This window comes from Euleptes europaea, chromosome 4, assembly GCF_029931775.1.
Source record: "Euleptes europaea isolate rEulEur1 chromosome 4, rEulEur1.hap1, whole genome shotgun sequence".
Taxonomy (NCBI): Eukaryota; Metazoa; Chordata; class Lepidosauria; order Squamata; family Sphaerodactylidae; genus Euleptes; species Euleptes europaea.
In genome coordinates this window covers 90,158,901-90,173,541 of record NC_079315.1, presented here as the reverse complement: position 1 = coordinate 90,173,541, position 14,641 = coordinate 90,158,901, and the positions used below count along the sequence as shown (strand labels likewise).

General features: G+C 42.7%; 1 protein-coding gene across 1 annotated transcript; it reads right to left on the bottom strand.

The window, feature by feature from the left end:
• Nucleotides 1–865: 865 nt before the first annotated feature.
• Nucleotides 866–10,893, bottom strand: S100Z (S100 calcium binding protein Z). Its single transcript, XM_056848811.1, has 4 exons — nt 10,759–10,893; nt 9,898–10,039; nt 6,055–6,219; nt 866–901 (listed from the first exon to the last, which is right to left on the bottom strand). The coding sequence occupies exons 2-3, from the start codon at nt 10,036–10,038 to the stop codon at nt 6,061–6,063; spliced, it is 300 nt and encodes a 99-aa protein (XP_056704789.1). The 5' UTR covers nt 10,039; nt 10,759–10,893; the 3' UTR covers nt 866–901; nt 6,055–6,060.
• Between the last annotated feature and the right edge of the window lie 3,748 nt (nt 10,894–14,641).

The window sequence follows — 14,641 nt, the reverse complement described above, 5'->3', positions numbered from 1 at the left end:
TCCACAATGAACTTCTAAATGGCTGTCCTATGGCTCCCTGAATGCACTGTTCAGCTGTGCACACCTTCCCATGGCTGTACTGTAGGGGTGGCCTACAGTACAGCACTCCAGGTTACAAAATTAAAGGTAATATAAACATTATTGAAGTGTAAGGATGTGTCACTGGCCACCAAGACTAGATTAATTCATGCCATCGTATTCCCTATTACTATGTATGGGTGTGAAAGCTGGACAGTGAAGAAAGCTGATAGGAAGAAAATAGATTCCTTTGAAATGTGGTGTTGGAGGAAAGTGTTACGGATTCCATGGATTGCCAAAAAAACAAATCAGTGGGTTATAGATCAAATCAAGCCTGAACTGACCCTAGAAGCTAAAATGACTAAACTGAGGCTATCGTATTTTGGTCACGTCATGAGACGACAAGAGTCACTGGAAAAGACAGTCATGCTAGGAAAAGTTGAGGGCAGCAGGAAAAGAGGAAGACCCAACAAGAGGTGGATTTACTCAATAAAGGAAGCCACAGCCTTCAGTTGGCAAGATCTGAGCAAGGCTGTCAAAGTTAGGACATTTTGGAGGACTTTCATTCATAGGGTCGCCATGAGTCAGAAGCTACTTGACGGCACTTAACACACACACACACAAACAATATTCAGATTTGCAGCCTATTTGATCCACAAGAGCTATAACTGACCGGGTAGCTTTTAAAACACATCTTATCTAAGAACGAATTGCTGAAGTGTGCTAATACAAAAAAGAATCTGCTGAAAGAACATTGGTAGGAAAGCTTGCATTGGCGGCTGAGAACGGAAGGCCAAAGCACCATTACTGGAGAAAACCCAAAAGGTGAAATCTTGTTTCAATTGAGGCTACTTTCTTCCATGTCTAGAAGGTCCGTGGCAACCTGTCAATGCAAATACAGATGAAGTCAGTATCAAGAGATGAAAACAATTTTAGGGAAAGGAGAGATTATCTACTGGAATGTAGCTTCAGGAGGTAGTTTATTGCCAGATGCATTTCAGGAGGAGGGAAAGATATGCTGTTGTTGGGAAAGAAATGCTGAGCTTTAATCCTGAAGTAGCTTTGTGTTTATTGACCAAATTGGTGCAGGTTTCATTCCTTATCGTGAATGTTGGCAATCCTACCAAAACACCCATTACAGAATTTATATCGACCAACTATTTCCAGAGCAAATCCAGTGTCACCACCCATCTCTAATCCCTGCCATCCTCCAACAATCCTCTGAGGGAAGGTATATCAGGAAAAAACGATTTAGCTGGGGTGATTAAGTATTTTAGGTGAGGCAACATTTGAACCTAGGTCCCCAGAACCAAAATATACTCAGGAAGTGAATAAACCAGCGCTGGAGATAATGTATGGATTCTGTTACCCACCATTAAGGCATACTGGTACAATGAAATGTTATACTGCTTTGTTTCATAATTGTAATGTAGGGCTTCTGCTTGGCTCACTGGCAATGCAGCTAGTTAATAGGTGGCCAGGCATGGCATGGCAACCTGCAGGAGATGAGGGGAGGCAGATATTTATCACAGGGGGAGGAAGTGATCACCATCATGTGATGACATTACTTCTGGCATGACCTGGAAGTACCAAGGCGATGCTCTAGCACTAGTTTTGGGGCGAGTGCTAAAGCATCACCTTGTCATGATGTCAGTGCTTCCAGGTTGCTCCAGAAGTGATGTCATCACAAAGGGACAAAGATTGCTTTTCCACCGTCCCACCCTCGTTTCGCAAGCCTGTTTCCACCCACTGGCAACTGAGCATTGGCGGACTGTGCTCAAAATTGCCGAGAGATTGCCTGCCATAAGTGGGCACCTGGCAAGCCTATTAGTTAAGTAGTTAATGATGTGTTTATAAAAAGAATATATAGGACCTGAACAATTTAGGGTCAAATGAGATGAAACACTGGAATATTAGGCTTGCTTTTACAAATGATCTACAGCCGATAGAGAACAGTTTACCTGGAGAAAATGGCCGCTTTGGTAATTGGGCTCTATGGCATTGAAGTCCCCCCCTCCCCAAACCCTGCCCTCCTCAAGCTCTGCCGCAAAAACCTCCCACCGGTGGTGAAGAGGGACCTGGCAACCCTAAGGAATATCCATGAATAGACTTGCTAAATAGCAGCAGGAAGGGGTTCAAATTAGGAATGTGTGTGTGTGTGTAGTAGGGTTCTTAGGGCTGTCAGGGTGGGGAGGGGAGAGTGCTTAGCAGGGATGTGATGCCATAGACTCCACCCTCCAATGCAGCTATTTTCTCCAGGGGAGCTGATCCCTGTAATCTGGAGATCAACTGTAATTCTGGGAGATCTGTGGGCCCTACCTGGAGGCTGGCAACCCCAGCCTCTGCAGAGCCTAGGGTTGCCCGGTCCCTCTTCACCATCAGCGGGAGGTTTTGGGGGCAGAGCCTGAGGAGGGCAGGGTTTGGGGAGGGGAGGGACTTCAATGCCATAGAGTCCAATTGCCAAAGTGGCCATTTTCTCCAGGTGAACTGATCTCTATCGGCTGAAGACCCGTGGTAATAGCAGATCTCCAGCCACCACCTGGAGGTTGGCAACCCTATGCAGCACACCAACTTTTCTATTATTGGGAAAGATTTTAATCCACTGGTGAGCAACGTTATTTCTATGAAAATGAAGGTGTTTTGTTCTTGGATCTTACAAGCTTAATTCAGCCCTGGTACATTTTACCTGACCACAATGCAGAGGAAACCACAGTGAAGATGAAACAGGCTGGAATTTAGGCATGCCATGAAACTGACTTTTTCAAAACAAGAGGGTGAGAGCAAAATATAAAAACCTTCAGTCCAAACAAGGAGAGAAATGTCAGGCCTCATACCAGACACGGGTAGCCTGATTTGAATCTGGGGCAAGTGGAACTGTCATGGAGCTAAGGTTGCCAACCTCCAGGGGGTAAGAAAAAAAACAGCACGACAATATCTAAATATAAATATGAAAAATCTATATTCAAGTGGCTATGGTGACAAAAAGACAAACAACATGAATACAAAGTGAAACGATTGAAACTATATACAATATGCACAATAAAGGCACAAAGAAGAGTATCCGTCTGTATAACAAATAAGCAACAATGTATCAATCTTAACAGTGGTACGTGCTACTTCACTATAAAGCACAAAATAAGTCTATGTTGATAATGACTTGCTCATTCCTTTTTAATCTTGTTCTTTTCTTCTTTTTCAGAAAATGATATCAGACAGGAGGATACTTTCCAAATGTTAATGTCATAGCGGAAAAAAGGACGTGTCCCAGAAGGTTTGAATTCAGAAATGGATTTTTCTTGTTTTTTATGAAAAATGTATTCTTTTTCTTTAAGAGTTACCCAGACATTCCTTTGGTGCTCACTGATTAAACAACTTACGGTAGCTTATTGCCTACACCTGCAATTTTAGTCTTATCCAGATGATCTGTTAGATTCCCTTACCTTGCTTTTTGAAATCTTTGAGAGGAACCTTCTGGTCCATTGCAATATAGCACCTACTATGGTATTTTTCATCTTCTTTATGGTAAGAAAATTTGCATATATGATGGCATATATATATATATATATATATATATATATATATATATATATATATATATATATATATATATATATATATATATATAAATTTAATGATACAAATTACAACAATTCCAGAGTTACAACATTTAGACTATATTATTGTTATATTTTTATTATGCACAGACAGCTGATGAAGCGTATAGCGAAACGTGTTAAAATGATCTAGACGACATGTCCTTTTTTCCGCTATGACATGAACTTAGATTTTCTAAACATTGCTTGGGTATGTAGTTCCTAAAGTTTGTACCCAATGTGGGTTTGTGGGAAATACTGATAGGAAGCTCTGGATTTTATGTCCTCCCACTCACATCCACTTTTCTCATGCCCACCTACCCCCAAGTGGGCTTTTTGCCAGCTTTCAAAAAAGTATCAGTATTTTCTGCATCATACACAAACTGTATCATACACAGAAGAGCCAGCGTGGTGTAGTGATTAAGAGCGACTGACTCTAATTTAGAGAACCGGGTTCGATTTCCCACTCCTCCGCATGAGTGGTGGACTCTAATCTGGTGAACACAAAGCATACTGGGTGACCTCGGGCCAGTCACAGCTCTCTCAGAACTCTCTCAGCCCCACCTACCTCACAAGGTGTCTGTTGTGGGGAGAGGAAGGGAAGGTGATTGTAAGCGGCTTTGAGACACCTTAAAGGTAGAGAAAAGCGGGTGTAAAAACCAATTCTTCTTCTACTGATAAGAAGGCAAAGAGCTCACTACAGTCAAGGGGAGGGGAGAATGGCTGGTATGGGGAGAAATGGGGGAGGGGGGTTCCATGCCTTGGCATTTGCAGCAGCAATGAGATCAACCTGTCAGGAATCACTCCCGTACAGAAGAGGTAACATATAGTTATGACAGCTCATCATATTACTCATCTTTTTTGTTGCAAAAAAGTCAATTGATTTTTAAACTGTTTGCCCCTTGGGAGAACAGATTGAGAATTATTGTTATAAAGCATATGAAAATAGCTAAATTGCTGCTAAAACTAAACATTTTAAAATAAACCCAATTAACCAAAACTTTTAGAAGTATCCATCCTTTTGTATTTGCCCCTGAAATGTCCAATGAATCAAGTTAATTCCATTACTAGCCAGCCGCCGCCTTTTCCCTGCCAGATAGACTTGTACAGACAGACTGCCAAGGCATTGTAAGGGTTGGTTTGGACTGTTCCAAATAGGGTTGCCAGCTCCAGGTTTGGAAATACCTGTAGATTTTGGGGGCAGAGCCTGAGAAGGGTGGGGTTTGGAGAGGGGAAGGACTTCAATGCCATAGAGTCCAATTGCCAAAGTGGCCATTTTCTCCAGGTGAACTGATCTCTATCAGCTGGAGATCCGTTGTAATAGCAAGAGAGCTCTCCAGCCACCACCTGGAGGTTGGCAACCCTGGTTCCAAAGCACTTTGCTCCAGACAGGCCTACATTGGCCTCTTTGATTTACAGCTCCTGCTGAGGACCCCGAGCCAAGTCCCTTAGGACTCTTCTTCTGCAGCTTTTGTGCAGCAACATTAGTGTATGCAACTGGTGGAGGCTTTAGAATGGTGTCAGTCACTGCGAGTTCTGACCTGGATGGCCCAGGCTAGTCTGACCTCGTCAGATCTCAGAAGCTAAGCAGGGTCAGCCCTGGTTAGTATTTGGATGGGAGACCAACAAGGAATACCAGGGTCGCTGTGCAGAGGAAGGCCCTGGCAAACCACCTCTGTTCGTCTCTTGCCATGAAACCCCCAAAAGGGGTCGCCATAAGTTGGCTGCGACTTGACGGCACTTTACACACACACACTGAGAACAAGGCAGGTTGGAATGGGCTGGCGGAGGGACAGACACAAGAGAGCTTCGAATCAGCAGGGTGATAGCTTTACCACGGCTGGTTTGTGTCACACATGTCAGCAATTGTGCCCTCTTCAACAATCCATCCCAGTCGGCATCACCCCAAGATCAGGAATATTTAAAGGAGTTCTAACATTACTATCCTCCCTTGTGACAGAGCTTCAGTTAGAACAACAGAAATTTCTAGCGGCGTGTTATGTTTTCCACTGTATTTTCTTGTGGTGCTTGTCTTTTATAGCTTAGGTAACCATTTTATTTAAGGAAATGGGACAAAAGCCGAGAGTGACCATACAGTAATATTTCTGCTAATTCAATCATTTATAAAATCCATCTCTTTCACAAAGAAGAGAGTGCCACATGCCCTCAGTTTCACTGACATGAGCGCTTCTACAGTACATGAACACATGAAGCTGCCTTACACTGAATCAGACCCTTGGTCCATCAACATCAGTATTGTCTACTCAGACTGGCAGCTGGCTCTCCAGGGTCTCAGGCAGGGGTCTTTCCCATCTCCCTCCTTAGTCCCATTCACTGGAGATGCCAGGGATTGAACCTGGGACCTTCTGCATACCAAGCAGATGCTCTACTACTGAGCCACAGCCCCTTCCCAAAGCATGGTAAACAAACACATTTCACTTACCATTTCCTAGTTGCCCTTTTTCCTCATTTGCTCCTCAAAGAAGTCATTGCATGCGACAGTTAACGCAGCAACCAGAACCACAAATTCATTAAAATCCACTTCATTGTCTTTATTGCTATCAAGATCCTTCATAATCTTGTCAACTAACTGGGGATCCTTTTGACACTATACAGACACAAAAATAGATGTTAAAATATATTGATATACAACTTGATCCTGGTTACCAGGTCTTTCGAGACACTGGATTACTTTAGAGAGTTCTCTTCATTTCCTTGTGGGCATGCGTTTATGCTATTTGCAACTCTTAAGGGAATCTGTACATGTACTATATGACATTTACCATTGTATCATACCCTGCATTCAGTATTTGCCTCAACAAAAAAGATGTCAGCTTTATACAACATAAAGTTTATTTCTAACATTTTGGGCAGTATAATTAATTAAGAAGGTAAGAGTGGAACTACAGATTATGTGTAGCTCCATTGTTCTTTTTATGATGTTTTGCTGTTTCTTTTTTTTAAAAAATGCGGCCAACAAGCTTGCAATTTGAATCTAAATTACTAAGGTATTCTTGAATAACAACCAAAACCCATGGAAAGGTGATTCTTAAGCATTTGCCTTTAAAAAGGTAAAGGTCCCCTGTGCAAGCACCGGGTCATTCCTGACCCATGGGGTGACGTTTACTAGGCAGACTTCGTTTGCGGGGTGGTTTGCCATTGCCTTCCCCAGTCATCATCCTTTACCCCCAGAAAGCTGGGTACTCATTTTATCGACCTTTGCACTGTTCTTTTTCTGAAAAGGATTCCCTCACTCCAAGCTATTTTCTTTTGCGGGGTGGGGTTGGGGGTTGGGGGTTGGGGTTAGAAAGCAATTTACAGCACCCTCTTCAACTCCTCCAACCCAGTACATTTAAGCTGATTAAAATCTATATTTTTAGTCCAGTCCTCAGTGCTTGGAAGTGAATCTTGTTTTCACTCAGAGGACTGGACATCTACAGATATATTAATAAAGTGAAGCACAGGACAAAGAAAATTTAATCCAAAAAATTAATTACTGGTTATTTTTTGTTTTGTTCTGTTTTACAGAGCTGGCAATGTTTAAGACTGGAGGCTTTCTTAGGATTAATAGACCACAGGATGCCAGTTTTATATCAGATTTTGGTGTGTTTTTTTAATACAAGAACTTCAGTAGTGTGTAACTTAAGAGCAAAATAGAGGAGCACAAATCACATTGGCACTGATAAAGCGTCTCCAAGCGAAAGCACATCTCAGCTGTCTTTCTGCTCAGTACAGATAGGAAGGCTATATTTAGAATTTACAGGATTTCCAATCAACCTATGAATACAATACTATGTAGCTTCCGGCCTGAAGAAGTACTTAAAGAATAACAGCAGTTCCAGATCTTGGACCAAAAGTTAATCTGCATGTGCTCACCCAATTTCCATAGCAATGGCTCAAACTGTCAATGCATTTCTTTCTGAACCACTTTGTTAACATGGGTGGTGAGATACCATCAGAAAGCTGAGTGGGACAGGAGGAGAAGATAATAGATTGTGTCTGGGGAACGTGTAACCCTTTCTCTTGGACAAGAGTGGCCCCAGATACTCCTTGGCCCTAGGAACCGCAGAGCACTGCTTTACCCTGCTTCAGGAAGATGTCCGTGCTTATGAGAAAACAGCTGCTGTTATTCCAGCCCCACCCTCCTCTCAGACCTGTACAGATGCCTAGCAACCAACACACCTCCTACAAGATAAGAGGCAAGAACTGGCATGCCTTGCAGCTATAGGGATGGCAACAAATAAGGAAAGAGGGGACTGAGAAAGCTGGAGTAAGGGGCAGTGAACAGGGAAAGAGTCTGAAAAGACCAAGAGGGGGAATAAGTCAAGGAAAAGAAGAAAGCTACGGCTGGCCCTTGCCCACATAGTCAGCTACAATCCATGTTTAGGGCTACCTTTTTATACTTACATCACCACCACTTGGTGGGCATCTCTCTAACACATGTACATATAATTAAGGCAATTACTCTCTTCTAAACACCTTTGCATCACCTGAGTCATAGACCAAATTTGACATTGATGGCTAGACCCATAACAGATTAATCAGTAGTGACGTACTGATTCATCTTTTTTTTTTTTTATTGCAGCTGACAGTATTACATTTTCTTTGGGAATAGTTTTGTCATACTATTAATGAAAACGGACATACTTTCTGAATTAAACAGCAACTAAAGCAGTTGCCTACACGGGTGGCAACAGGTTGTTGGCTATCCTACAACCTGTTCACATTTAGCTGGCTCTGAGGCAACTTGGGGATTGCACTCTCTGCAGCTACATTGCTTCCACAATCCAGCTGTCTTCTTTCCCCAGCTTACCCAAGTGAAGGCAATAGCTTGCACTTTTTGTTTTTCCCCCAGAATCTGGAGCCTTTGGACACGGAGGTCCCACAGCCATCGGCTCTGATTGCTAAATAGAACCTATAAGTACAGGATATTATCCTTGCAAGTACCAGGATCTGGGAACAAACAACCATGAACACATGAACACATGAAGCAGCCTTATACTGAATCAGACCCTTGGTCCATCAAAGTCAGTATTGTCTACTCAGACCAGCAGCGGCTCTCCAGGGTCTCAGGCAGAGGTCTTTCACATCACCTACTTGCCTAGTCCCTTTAACTGGAGATGCCGGGGATTGAACCTGGAACCTTCTGTATATCAAGCAGATGCTCTACCACTGAGACACAGCCCCTTCCCATGGATGACCATCATCTTCACACTCTGCTTGCGAGGTCCCAAAGGCATTTGATTGGCCACTTTTGGAAACAGAATGCTGAACTTCATGGAACTGGATCAGATTCAGCACAGCATATTAAAGTGAACAGTTACGCAGTGTGGAGAAAGCCACGTGGATGGAGGGTGGAAGCAGAGGCAAGGCTGCCTGTCTTCTGGTTACGCAGTTCCCCGTGCAGAGCCAGTAGCCAGAAGCAGCAGCCTGTAAGTGCCACATTTAGACTGGTTCTGTCCAATCCACAGAGATAGCCACTTATTGTTTCATGTTTACCTTAATGCCAGTCATGCCCTTAGTACTTTTTAGAACTAAAAAATGATGCTGTCCAGAGAGTCAAAAACTTAAAGCTAGAAACAGCCCCCCCCCCATAGAGTTGGAAGACAACTTGGAAGAGGGATTTCTCCACTCTTGGTCCACATCAGTAGCATTATCATAATCTGATGGCCACAACTCACACGGTGAATTCATCTAGGCAATACGGCCAGGGTAGATGAATCCGATATTTGCCACAGAGATAATGATCTCTATCAGATCTAGACCAGCTCTCAGGCTGAGCAATGGCACTAGAATTTTCAAAGTCTATCCAGAAAGTTTCATTACTGAGGGATTTGAACCCAAGACTCCCATTTCCATGTCAAATCACATTTTTTTATCCACTGCACAAGGCCAGCCCTAGGCTTTCTAACAACAAAACAGTCCAACAGCTCTAAGCATTTGGTCACCACAACTCAGTCGCATGAATATGGCAAAGTAAAGTAAGCATTTGTGTGCATAATGCAGTGGCTGTTGCAGAAAATACTTGATTGCACATCTGACATTTAAAATCCGTTCCATGGATCCTTCAGTAACTATGGGCACTCACACATACCAAATAATGCACTTTCAATGCATTTTAACAATCGTTTGCAAGTGGATTTTGCCATCTCACACAGTAAAATCCAGCAGCAAAGTGGATTGAAAGTGCATTATTTGGCACGAGGGAAAGCGCCCTATGTCTCCCCTCCTCAGTTCACCTCCCTATTAAGTATTAAGCAAAGGAGATTTAACAGCCCCATCTTACCGAAAGGAAGTCAGTGAGTTCGCTGGTGAGGAGCTGTTTGAGTTCTCCTTTATTGAGTTTATATTTATCCCCTTCCTTTGCCGAGTAGTGGTGAAAGATCTTGATTAAGGTATCCATCGCATTCTCCAGCTGCGTCGGCATACTGAAAAGGGATAAAGACCAAAGACTGGCGGCAAGCATGCAGGAACTGTCTCAAACACAATAATTTCTTCTGTGCAAAGGGATAAATGCAATAACCCAGAAAAGCAATACATGATAGCATTTAGTTCTCTGTGGTGCTGAACTGTGTAATTTCACCAGGTTTTGTGGTGTACAACGCTAAATTAGGGGAGAACATTTACAAATTTAATCTGAAACAAGATGCAATGCACTAGGTTCATTAGGTGCTGGGAGACATTTAGCAGAAGAAGAAGAGCTGGTTTTTATATGCTGACTTTCTCTACCACTTAAGGAAGACTCAAACCAGCTTACAATCACCTTCCCTTTCCCTCCCCACAACAGACACCCTGTGAGGTAGGTGGGGCTGAGAGTGTGTGACTGGCCCAAGGTCACCCAGTTGGCTTTGTGTGTAGGAGTGGGGAAACAAATCCAGTTCACCAGATTAGCCTCCACCTCTCATGTGGAGGAGTGGGGAATCAAACCCGGTTCTCCAGATCAGAGAGGTTCTCCACCAGAGAGGTTCTCCACCGCTCCAAACCACCACTCTTAACCACCGCATCACTCTGCCTTACTTGGTTCGTTAAGGAAAGACGATAACTTCCTCTCATGCAAAGAGATATATGCAATAACTCAGAAAAGCAGTACACTATACAGCAAGGTCATTCAAAAAAAAACCAAAAACATTTAAGCATTATTTCCTACCTGTTCCAGCTAAAGCAAATAGAAAGCCAAGTATTTTCTCCAAGTACAGGCGGTATTCAACTTTATCCTGAGTGTTCCACCCTATTCTACTAATTTCCCTTGAGTCTTTAGAGGGAAATCACCAATGATGAAAAGCCCCCACCCCTGGCTTTCATCTTATTTGTAACTGCTCATTACAAAACAGGTAGGAACATCTTGCCCCAGGTGGCCTTCCTGGGGCTGGCTGACTTCCCTGAGCATTCAGTAAGGAGATGAAAGATACCAGTTCATTAAAACACAGAGGACGGAAATGGCAATTAGTTGCTAGGAAGCTAACAAGTGGGAATGTAACTACAAATATAGAACTGATGATGAAGAAGGTGGTTTTTCCCTGGCTTTTGGCAGTCTGGGAGCACACTTCTAGCAGGAAAAACCCAAAAGCTTCAGCTTGAATTTAGTTTAATGGGAAGACAGCTAGCTGTGTCATTCTTCAGAAGCATTAGTACATCATCAAGGGGTTTCCAAGAGATGTTCAGGTGGCGCACAGGGCCTCGGTGGCCAGCTAGTCGCATCAATAAAAGGCATGTGTTCACAGGAAAATTAACACGGAGAACAGTGTTGCAAAAACAGCAAACTCTTCTTTCACCAGATATGCTGCTTCTCATTGTTTTGCTAGGAAGTAAAATTGTGGCATTCCCTACTAAATCCCTACTAAGTGATATTCCCTGCTATTGGGCTCCTGGGGATATGATTCAGAAAGCCTGAAGGGGCCCTCACTGAGGAGGTACAGGAGTGCTAGAGAAGGCGTAAGATCTTCCCTACTTTGGACGTTTTTTGGGGGGTGTCTTGCCCATGGTAGGAATGGCTGTTTGCTGGAAATGTGATTACCACATTCTTATAGACATAGCTTTATCCTTTATTCATGATCCTGTTTATCACACAAACAGCTGTAATTGATATTCCAGGAGGAAGTAATATTTACACAGCAGCAGCAGCTCAACTTGTGCGGGGGGGGGGGGAATCCCTTAAAACAAAAAAAAACCTAGCTGGATCCTCCAGGAGTATTTGAATTATATTGGAGAATATCATCAGAATCCTCCACAATTATTACATTAACAAGCACACTTATATAAGGAAAATCCATAATCCGACGAGCAATTAATCTATGATATTTAAGAGCATGAGTAAGGGGTGGCTGGTATGTGCATTGTAACTAGAAATAATTTTGTTTGGAGTGTGGCTCCCCCTTGTGTGCAGAGACAGAGTAGCTTTCTGGATTCTTTTATTTATGCAGAAAATTTATATCTAACCAGAATTTACCACTCTCAAGGCACTTAACAAGGCTTAAATTAACTAACAACTAAAAAAACAAGAACAAAATAAAACTAGAGAAAAATAAACAATTACAGTCATTAATTTAAACCAAATATTTTTATTTATTTAAAACATTTATAAGTCTGCCTTCCTTTGAGATAACTGGGACCCACGGCAGGTAACAACAACAAAAACATGAAGAAGATGAGCTGGTTTTTATATGCATGGTGCAGAGTGGTAAACTGAAGTACTGCAGTCCAAGCTCTGCTCACGACCTGAGTTCGATCCCAACGGAAGTTGGTTTCAGGTAGCTGGCTCAAGGTTGACTCAGCCTTCCATCCTTCTGAGGTCGGTAAAATGAGTACCCAGCTTGCTGGGGTAAAGGGAAGACAACTGGGGAAGGCACTGGCAAACCACCCCATATACAAAGTCTGCCTAGTAAATCTCGGGATGTGACGTCACCCCATGGGTCAGGAATGACCCGGTGCTTGCACAGGGGACCTTTACCTTTAATATGAGAACTACCAAAAAACGAATCCTGATGAAATAGGAACTAAACTAATTACAATGGAGAAATTAAATATATGCTTGACCACAAAATATCACTTTAGATATTCCTAATTCAGCACACTTGTTCTATGAAAGTAGGAAAACATGGTCCAGAACTTTTGACAAGAACATCAGCGAAATCCTGGCTATGATAGAAACTGCTGGTGACTGTGTCAATGTAACCATTAGCTCCTTTTAATAATTGGGTCTCATCTGTTTTTAAGAAGGAAGTTTCATTACTAAACTACATGGATTAGACATGGAAGAAAAAAGCTGCATTGTCACACATTGTGTTCACAAATGGAGGGTTCACAGACTGTTAGAATGCAGTGGTTTGTCATCCCAGGACCCCTAGTATGTTTCAATTAAAATTATGCTATGTCTGTTATTGCCACGTTTAGTTAAAAACCATGTTGCAATTATCCCCTTCAACTTTGAATCAACTTTGAAATGCATGCATCTTATGCTACAGTCAACCATGCACAGGGTTGCCAGCCTCCAGGTACTAGCTGGTAATCTCCTGCTATTACAACTGGTCTCCAGCCAATAGAGATCAGTTCACCTGGAGAAAATGGCTGCTTTGGCAATTGGACTCTATGACATTGAAGTCCCTCCCCTCCCCAAACCCCACCCTCCTCAGGCTCCACCCCAAAAACCTCCCTCCGGTGGCAAAGAGGGACCTGGCAACCCTAACCATGCATGAAATTCCATCAAATGCAAACAAAGCATGGGACTGTAAATCAGGCATTCTGACATTAAGAACAAGAATCCTGTAGCAAGTAGCTATAATAAATCTTGCTCTGCAACATTCTTGCCATAGCTGGGTAAATCTACACCACCAGCTTACTGTGTATAGTTCAGAATCCACCCATTGCTTCCTGCAAGCTGGCAAGTCTCAGAGTGCTTTGTTACCTGTTGCATAACACTATTGATATGCCTTTATGACTTGTTAAAATATTTGCCTGACCCAGAACGCACATCATACATACATCAAACATTTAATGGCATAAAAGAAGCAGGATAAGGCAATACAGAACTTATCGGGTTCAATAAAATACAGCAGTAAAAAATCGTTATAAACACAGGTTTCATTTGCAATAGACAAGCTATTGCTTGTCAGTGCAGAGATTCATCGTTAAAATTTTTGCCAAATATTCGGCAACTGCTTCTGTCAAGTAAGGGCACTTATCGGCTAATAAGAGTTGGGTGGTCCTCTTTGCTGGGCCAGGGAAATTCATAATAATTGGGTCTATGAAGCGGTTTCTTAGACTAGAAAGGAAGGGGCAGAGCACTAAAATGTGAGTTAAAGAGTCAGGTTCAAGGAGACAGTATTTGCATAATCTATCTTTAAATGGGATATTATGAAATCTCCCGAAAAGGACTGCCGAGGGAAAGATGTTCAGCCTGGCAAGCATAAAAGCCCGCCAATGGAGGGGATTGGTGGTGTTTTGAATGTAAGGGGCTCCCCCTGGGGTATAAGTCGACAATCCGTGGAAACTGGGGGAGCATGTCGTCCTGGAGCCTGCCGATATAGTCTAGAACGCACAAATATTCTAGAACAAAAGTGCCTGAGCCATCATAGACATATATCTTAAAATAGATTCACCAACTTATTATGGGTGCCAAAATCCTTAGGATGGTTATGTACACAGTATTCCCTCACCACACATTCAGGCTGGTCTAATGACCACACACTTGATACCAGAAATAGTTGCAAATAGCCCTTAGTTATAAACACATCTGGGTGGGTGGTGAGCCCCATTCCTACAACACCACACCACACACAAAGTAAATGGGCAACAAAGTAAATGGGCAACATCAACATTTGATGCCTGTCCTTAATCTCATTTTAAGACACCTTAAGAGTAACATTAGTTTAGTTGACCTTTAACTGTGTCAGGTAACTAGGGTTGCCAACCTACCAGGTACTAGCTGGAGATCTCCTGCTATTACAACTGATCTCCAGCCGATAGAGATCAGTTCACCTGGAGAAAACGGCCGCTTTGGCAATTGGACTCTATGGCATTGAAGTCCCTCCCAT